Here is an 8489-nt window from a genome sequence, read left to right as displayed (position 1 = left end):
GTTCTCTTTCACAGTACCCACTGCAAGATTACTATGGGTCCCATGCTTCTCCCTCCACCTCTTGAGCGAATCGTTCTTCGCCTGTGAGTTCACCTGTAAATAAACCTTCTTAATGCCATTTTGCACCTCGCCTGCATCTAGTCGGACCTGGAACTTGGTGTCATTATCCTTCGCTTGCGCCGGTGCAATACGCTTTCCTGGTGTTTGCTTCTGGAACAACTTTTTATAAAGTCCCCTCTTAAAAAGAGCTTCCTCAAACTGCTTGAGAACCTTAGACATAGCTTTTGTAAATTAAGGCTTATTGAAATTCAAGAAAAATGTATGTTTATCAACATTGATGTAAGCAGGAATTTGATAACTAGTCAATGAAAAGAATTGCAACATTCAGAACACCGACATAGAATCAACTTGTATTTATATTTTCCATAGTGAGTTTGCTATCAGTGTCTTTATGCACTAGTGGCTAACTGAAGTGATGCAAGACTCTCAAGTAGGCAATTGTGATCTGATTTTATAGATATTGTTGGTTATTATGATGCAAGAAGACAGTATTGATGATCACAGTGTTTTACCTGAGCAACTACTTGTTCTGGTGCTAAATTGAATGATATTCACTGGGTGTCACCTTGAACAATGAGCTGTGCTTATTGTGAGCTGTTTTCCATTTTGTGTGATTGATTGAATCTTGAAGATTCTCTCAACTCATGCTTTACATACAGTATCCTCATACATCTGATGTCTTTCATTACCAACAAGTTTGATCCTGACAACAATAGTTGTCTGAGATAGTGTGTGATGTGTCATATAACAAATAGCAATTGCCTTCAATACTAGTAGGCAATATTAAGTTTTGAGCATGCTTGAGTCTTATATGCTACATCACTAAATAGAAACAGATGATGGGACTGCAAAAGCAAACAGAGAATGTCAACAAGAGTAGATAATTGTGATACTAGAGACACACTGCCAAACCCACTGTGTTAAACAAGAAATGAGGCAACAAGACTTGATATCACAGGTGCTAAGGTAGGGAAGTTCAGATTTTTCTCCCATTTGACCTAGACTAGTGAACAGGTCGGCCCCAAAAATCCTCTGATGTGTTTTCCTGCTTCAGTCCGTCCTCCCAAGGGATATGTTATATTATGGGATGTAGGCTATGCATAATGTTCCCGCCCCATACCGTAGTTCGGCGCATACATCGTATGCGGTACAGCATATAGGGGAAATTCCATCCTTGGCTTTCAGTGGTGGGAAATCTGGTAGGGAACTCTTCTGCTAGACAATGCAGTCACCTTGAGTTGCTCGTCGACCCTCTGGGTTTCGTGGGGTGTTTGAAGGAGCAGGACGAAACCCAGCCTCTTCCGTTCTGCCATTAGACGGTCAACGCGGTCGGACAACGTCCAGTAATAAGACAGAATATGGCCATCTTCCTCACTAAGTCCTGGAGTTGCCTCCCACACGGCTGGCTTCCGGGTTAGAAGAAGACACTTCTGCGCGTAGAGATCTTGTGGCCAATCCTCAAATTCTTGACACTATTTCCCGCGGTTGTAATTTTAATCTTCTTGGTCAGGTCTTTGTCCTAATCATATCAGTTCGTTCACTCTGCGCCCTCTTTCCAGATTTTGCTCGAATTTCAGTCCGCCACGATTGTAGATGATGCCGTAGCATAAAGCCGCGAAAAGCCGCCACAATGTCTTCTCGAGGCTTTAATTTCAGAATGTTCGATATCCTCCGAACACTACTGGTTAAGCCTATGTATGGCCGGAAGAATATGCCCGGGTTTCCTCCATTACCAGCAAATCGCATCAATGCTCAATTATGTAACCACTATCTATCACCAATGTTCGGCCCCGCTAATTCCGTCTCGATTAAAGGGTGGTTGTTATACCATTTGTCCGAATGAGAGCCTCCGCACGCATATTGCGGCAGCTGATTGTTTCGTCGCATCCTGCACTGCGGCCCAACTATCCAAGTTATATATCCACAACAGCCATTCCCCTCAGCCGACGACTCCTTAAATAAATCTGTCCTGTTGGTTGGTTCCGTATCATGACCGGTGAATGAAGAAGAACTGGTAGAGTATTGTTCGAGGATATATTTTAACATCATCGAAGGCTCTGAGGATTGAGGATCGAACTGTTCAGGTATGAATTCTAGTTCATGCTCCTGCCTGGGAGGTGGCTCAAGCGCGAATACCTCGTCAGCAGTCGTGAATTGACAGGAAAGGCTGCTTTCTAGGCAAATTATAGGAGAGACAGGGTTCAGATGCAGACGACAGAAATCTATATCTTCTGCATGGGATGTCAGATACTATCAGAGTGCATGCCACATCAGTCAGAGCATGAGCAACTGGAAGGTGGGGGACTGATTGTTTGATTCTCCTCTTTGGGCCGGATGACGATTTCAGATTTTGTCATTTTGTACCACCAAGATAATCATGCCCTAAGCTACTTAGCATTCTAGCCAAAATATCAATAATAATGGTTCAGGAGAAAGACATATCATACACACCTTAAGAAGTAAAGTCCTCGGCCATAGTGATGTCGTACCGTCGAGTCAATGCAGTCCCCCAGATGGATACATGTACATCTTGGACAGTGGTAACTTGGATACCTTATAAATTTGGTATGGAATATCCCTCCCCAGCCTTCTTTGCCAGATCTTTTCGAGACCCCTTCGAGCCGCTTTGATTTGTTAGGGTTTAAACCGGCTCTTCCAGCACCCTAGGCCCTTTCTTTGTCAAAGGGTTTTTTCAGCATCCTATGGAGTTTGTATATGCCAATAAGATTGCAGCGGAAGAATAATTGGACGAAGGCTAGATCTTTTGATCGATCGTAGAAAGATCACAGACTAGTGGAGTTGGAGAAGTCCAAGGAAGCAGTAAAGGAACAGGTAAGGAGAGGTAATGGGGAAAATCAGAGGGCGATATGTTGGTAATATAAAACCAGTCCCTTTAATTCTTCATCGTGTCAACTTGATCGAAATGAAAATGATACAAGCGGGCGAGGGGGATAAAGGGCAGATTGGCGAGTTTCCTCCGATTTCAGGGGCTTCTGTTAGTTTCATGGCTACAATGATTACCCAGTCTAACCCACCGCTTTCCGGTAATAATGATAATAAGGATACTTATAGTAATCGAAATTGAAGATACTTACTGTATCCATTGCGCTACAGAATATTGGTGAAACCATGAATGTGAAGATAGCTTATTGTGGCGGACGTAAAGCTTGCGAAAACAGAATTTTCTGCCACCCCCTGAAAAGTAGTAGCAAAACACCGCAAAAATAACCAAAATATCCACGTATCTCTAGAATCATTCAAATATCATCCAATTCATTCAAATACGCACCTTTATCATCAAATACGCACCTTTATCATCAAATCTGCCAATATGCCCCGCAACACCCACCGTTCTACTGCCTTGCAAGCTCATAAAAGGACTCCAACTACCCTGCGCCTTCATCTGCCCAAACCACCTGTTCCGGATGTTCCAGATAATGACAAGAATCCAACTGATGATGAGAAGGAGGAGGAGGAGGAGGAGGAGGAGGAGACACAGTCAGAAGATCCTCAATTTCTGCAAACACCTACCCCTGAGCCCAAGATCTCATTCAGGCTGTATGAACGGGTGATTATCAATGGGATAAAGGAGCCTATAAAGATCAAGTTATGGAATGTCACAACAAATGATATGACTGTCAGCTTCTATCATATTCAATATACTGCAAAAAGAATAGCTGAAGAGTATGTTATGAAGCAGAACTGCAAGGAGATAGAAGTTGCAAATTGTATAGCAGTCATCTCATCAAACAAACATGGATCTTCAATTAAAATCACCCTTGAGAAGGAGACAGATTGGAGAGAGATTATCACTCTTTTGAAGGAGTTATATAAGGAGAAGATGAGCAGATTTAGCATTGAGATTACCACCTCTTTTAATCTTCTTGATATCTCAACTCTATCCTCAAACACCTCTGTAATACACAGTTCTGCAGCTTTCATTGGAGTGTCGGATTCACAATTAACAACCCAGACATTGGCATCAAAAAGAGCATTAGATGTCAAAGAAGAAGTAATCTCACCACCTGCCAAATCCCCTCTCTATCATCCTGCCAAATCCCCTCAAATTCATGAAATATCCGATGATGAAAAGCTGCCGCCTATGTGTACAAGATCCACGGCCACTAGCCAGCAGCTGAAGGAGGCTCAAAATCAACAGTCAAATGAGTGTGATTCTTTGCAGATTGGGTGTGAGATAACTGCTCACTGGCATTGTCAAAAGATGAATTGTCATAACTTTGAGCAGGGCACTTGTTGAATGGCTTTTGATGATACTCATATTCAACTTCTGAGTAGTGAGATTGCCAGTTGAATAGATGATGTTGAATGTGGACATGCAACAGTTAAAAATCCATCAAGAAAGATGACAAAAAGATTAATGGATAGAAAGAAGAAGAAGGAACAAAAAAGTGAATCTATCTCTGCTTCTAACCCTTCTATACAGACACCTCAGATGCCAGCAGTTATCTTCCCTCCCTCAACTCCTTCTTCATCTAATATTGTGTCTCCAAGTGAGATAATCAATGTGATGGTGATGAAATATATGATGGAAGGAATGGGAGGCATGGAAGGACTGAATTCAAACTTGCCATCAAATTCAAACCTGCCATCAAATTCAAACCTGCCATCAAATTCAAATCTGCTATCAAATCCAAATCTGCTGTTGAATCCAAACCTGCCGTCAAATCCAAATCTGCCGTCGAATCCAAACCTGCCTTCTATTCAAAGTAGTTCAATCTCTCAGTTTGGTGAACATGCGGATCTGTTTATTGATGAGTTCTTCAACTGGTTGATGACAGAGAGACCTCAAAGAGCAGAAGCTCTTTTAACTGCAAAGAGCATTATTCAGAATGAAGGATTTGAACTGGATCATATACAGACAATGACAAATGAGCAGGTGATTCAGTTGAATATTGGAATGGGTATATTCTCGATAATAAGAGATGGGTTAAAGAGTTCTATCTGGCAGTCACAGTTGAAGGAGATTAAATTGTCTTTATCTGCTGTTTGTAGTGATGACAGCAGATCTCATACTGCTTCTGCTTCTGAATTTGAAACTTAGATATTATATATCATCATAATTGAATTGCAATCTGAATCTTTCTAGATTTTACAATACTATTCTATATGAGCAGATCTGAAATATCCTCTTGCATCTTCTTCTCCCATGAAGTTCTCAACTGCATGATGCAAGAAGGCTTCAAAATCTCCATCAAACTGATTCTCTAACTGACATCTGTATCTTCTAATCCATTCTTTCAATGTGTGAAATGACTCCTCTATAGGATTATAATCAGGAGAATATGGGGGTAAGAATAAAAGTCCAATGCCAGCTTCTCTGCAGAGATCTCACAGTGCTTGTGAACAATGAGAAGAGCAATTATCCATCACTAGGTAGTGATAACCTCATTGGCATTTGAGCAGTATTTGGACATGTACAAACTCATTGAACCTCTCTGTATTATAGAACCCCTGATATATATTATAATCAAGATATCCATTGACACTTATCACAGGTAAGATTGACCATCTGCAAGATCATTTACAGAGCCTTCTAATGCAACAAGGGAATCCTCTGCTTGACCATCCATATCATCAATCTGCAGTACATTCATTCACAGCACTCTCATCTAAAAATATAAGTTGATCAGATTGATACTGAGTAACTTGAATACACCATTCAGCTCAAAGTTCTTTGTTGTGTTGAGTGGCCACAGGTTCAACCTATATCAAATAGAACTGACAGATTAGCAGGTTCTATAAGTGACAATTGCAATAATTAATCACCTTTTTCCATGTCAAATTCAGTTTCTTCAACAATCTAGATATCAATCAAGGGTGGATATCAACATCAAATTCATCCTTCACAAAGCAGACAGCCTCATCACAATATGCAGTTGGATATGCCTCAAAAAAATCCTCCAAATCTGACAAGATATCCGGTGTGATCTTTGGCTTTACACCCCATGTTGAACAAAGACTTCTAGCAGTTCCAAAGCAGCGAATATTTCATTGGATTCAATATACAGTGGCCAGATAGCACTCAATGGTCCGCGCAATCTGAGCAGGCATATAACCATCGTTTAGAAGGTGTATGATCTCATTGGTGGTAAATTCGCTGAGCTGAGGGGGCATATTGGCAGATTTGATGATAAAGGTGCGTATTTGATGATAAAGGTGCGTATTTGAATGAATTGGATGATATTTGAATGATTCTAGAGATACGTGGATATTTTGGTTATTTTTGCGGTGTTTTGCTACTACTTTTCAGGGGGTGGCAGAAAATTCTGTTTTCGCAAGCTTTACGTCCGCCACAATAAGCTATCTTCACATTCATGGTTTCACCAATATTCTGTAGCGCAATGGATACAGTAAGTATCTTCAATTTCGATTACTATAAGTATCCTTATTATCATTATTACCGGAAAGCGGTGGGTTAGACTGGGTAATCATTGTAGCCATGAAACTAACAGAAGCCCCTGAAATCGGAGGAAACTCGCCAATCTGCCCTTTATCCCCCTCGCCCGCTTGTATCATTTTCATTTCGATCAAGTTGACACGATGAAGAATTAAAGGGACTGGTTTTATATTACCAACATATCGCCCTCTGATTTTCCCCATTACCTCTCCTTACCTGTTCCTTTACTGCTTCCTTGGACTTCTCCAACTCCACTAGTCTGTGATCTTTCTACGATCGATCAAAAGATCTAGCCTTCGTCCAATTATTCTTCCGCTGCAATCTTATTGGCATATACAAACTCCATAGGATGCTGAAAAAACCCTTTGACAAAGAAAGGGCCTAGGGTGCTGGAAGAGCCGGTTTAAACCCTAACAAATCAAAGCGGCTCGAAGGGGTCTCGAAAAGATCTGGCAAAGAAGGCTGGGGAGGGATATTCCATACCAAATTTATAAGGTATCCAAGTTACCACTGTCCAAGATGTACATGTATCCATCTGGGGGACTGCATTGACTCGACGGTACGACATCACTATGGCCGAGGACTTTACTTCTTAAGGTGTGTATGATATGTCTTTCTCCTGAACCATTATTATTGATATTTTGGCTAGAATGCTAAGTAGCTTAGGGCATGATTATCTTGGTGGTACAAAATGACAAAATCTGAAATCGTCATCCGGCCCAAAGAGGAGAATCAAACAATCAGTCCCCCACCTTCCAGTTGCTCATGCTCTGACTGATGTGGCATGCACTCTGATAGTATCTGACATCCCATGCAGAAGATATAGATTTCTGTCGTCTGCATCTGAACCCTGTCTCTCCTATAATTTGCCTAGAAAGCAGCCTTTCCTGTCAATTCACGACTGCTGACGAGGTATTCGCGCTTGAGCCACCTCCCAGGCAGGAGCATGAACTAGAATTCATACCTGAACAGTTCGATCCTCAATCCTCAGAGCCTTCGATGATGTTAAAATATATCCTCGAACAATACTCTACCAGTTCTTCTTCATTCACCGGTCATGATACGGAACCAACCAACAGGACAGATTTATTTAAGGAGTCGTCGGCTGAGGGGAATGGCTGTTGTGGATATATAACTTGGATAGTTGGGCCGCAGTGCAGGATGCGACGAAACAATCAGCTGCCGCAATATGCGTGCGGAGGCTCTCATTCGGACAAATGGTATAACAACCACCCTTTAATCGAGACGGAATTAGCGGGGCCGAACATTGGTGATAGATAGTGGTTACATAATTGAGCATTGATGCGATTTGCTGGTAATGGAGGAAACCCGGGCATATTCTTCCGGCCATACATAGGCTTAACCAGTAGTGTTCGGAGGATATCGAACATTCTGAAATTAAAGCCTCGAGAAGACATTGTGGCGGCTTTTCGCGGCTTTATGCTACGGCATCATCTACAATCGTGGCGGACTGAAATTCGAGCAAAATCTGGAAAGAGGGCGCAGAGTGAACGAACTGATATGATTAGGACAAAGACCTGACCAAGAAGATTAAAATTACAACCGCGGGAAATAGTGTCAAGAATTTGAGGATTGGCCACAAGATCTCTACGCGCAGAAGTGTCTTCTTCTAACCCGGAAGCCAGCCGTGTGGGAGGCAACTCCAGGACTTAGTGAGGAAGATGGCCATATTCTGTCTTATTACTGGACGTTGTCCGACCGCGTTGACCGTCTAATGGCAGAACGGAAGAGGCTGGGTTTCGTCCTGCTCCTTCAAACACCCCACGAAACCCAGAGGGTCGACGAGCAACTCAAGGTGACTGCATTGTCTAGCAGAAGAGTTCCCTACCAGATTTCCCACCACTGAAAGCCAAGGATGGAATTTCCCCTATATGCTGTACCGCATACGATGTATGCGCCGAACTACGGTATGGGGCGGGAACATTATGCATAGCCTACATCCCATAATATAACATATCCCTTGGGAGGACGGACTGAAGCAGGAAAACAC

At 42.2% G+C, this 8489-nt stretch overlaps 3 protein-coding genes across 3 annotated transcripts; all 3 read right to left on the bottom strand.

Moving 5' to 3' along the window:
- Positions 1 to 21: 21 nt before the first annotated feature.
- HCBG_09231 (uncharacterized protein) lies at positions 22 to 279 on the bottom strand (the record flags this gene model as incomplete). Its single annotated transcript, XM_045436280.1, has 1 exon — positions 22 to 279. A coding segment is annotated over one exon (258 nt), but the record flags the coding sequence as incomplete, so codon positions are not given.
- A 962-nt stretch (positions 280 to 1241) lies between these two features.
- On the bottom strand, positions 1242 to 2548 carry HCBG_09230 (uncharacterized protein; the record flags this gene model as incomplete). The annotated part of the gene is made up of 4 exons (XM_045436279.1): positions 1242 to 1525; positions 1602 to 1751; positions 1839 to 2291; positions 2351 to 2548. The coding sequence occupies 4 exons, from the start codon at positions 2415 to 2417 to the stop codon at positions 1242 to 1244; spliced, it is 954 nt and encodes a 317-aa protein (XP_045283010.1).
- Positions 2549 to 6298: 3750 nt separating this feature from the next.
- HCBG_09229 (uncharacterized protein) lies at positions 6299 to 7896 on the bottom strand (the record flags this gene model as incomplete). Its single annotated transcript, XM_045436278.1, has 4 exons — positions 6299 to 6412; positions 6695 to 6748; positions 7231 to 7348; positions 7832 to 7896. The coding sequence occupies 4 exons, from the start codon at positions 7894 to 7896 to the stop codon at positions 6299 to 6301; spliced, it is 351 nt and encodes a 116-aa protein (XP_045283009.1).
- Positions 7897 to 8489: the final 593 nt, after the last annotated feature.

Source organism: Histoplasma capsulatum (assembly GCF_000150115.1).
Source record: "Histoplasma capsulatum G186AR genomic scaffold supercont2.75, whole genome shotgun sequence".
Taxonomy (NCBI): domain Eukaryota; kingdom Fungi; phylum Ascomycota; class Eurotiomycetes; order Onygenales; family Ajellomycetaceae; genus Histoplasma; species Histoplasma capsulatum.
The sequence above is the reverse complement of the archived record's forward strand: the minus strand, read 5'-3'. Positions and strand labels throughout refer to the sequence as shown.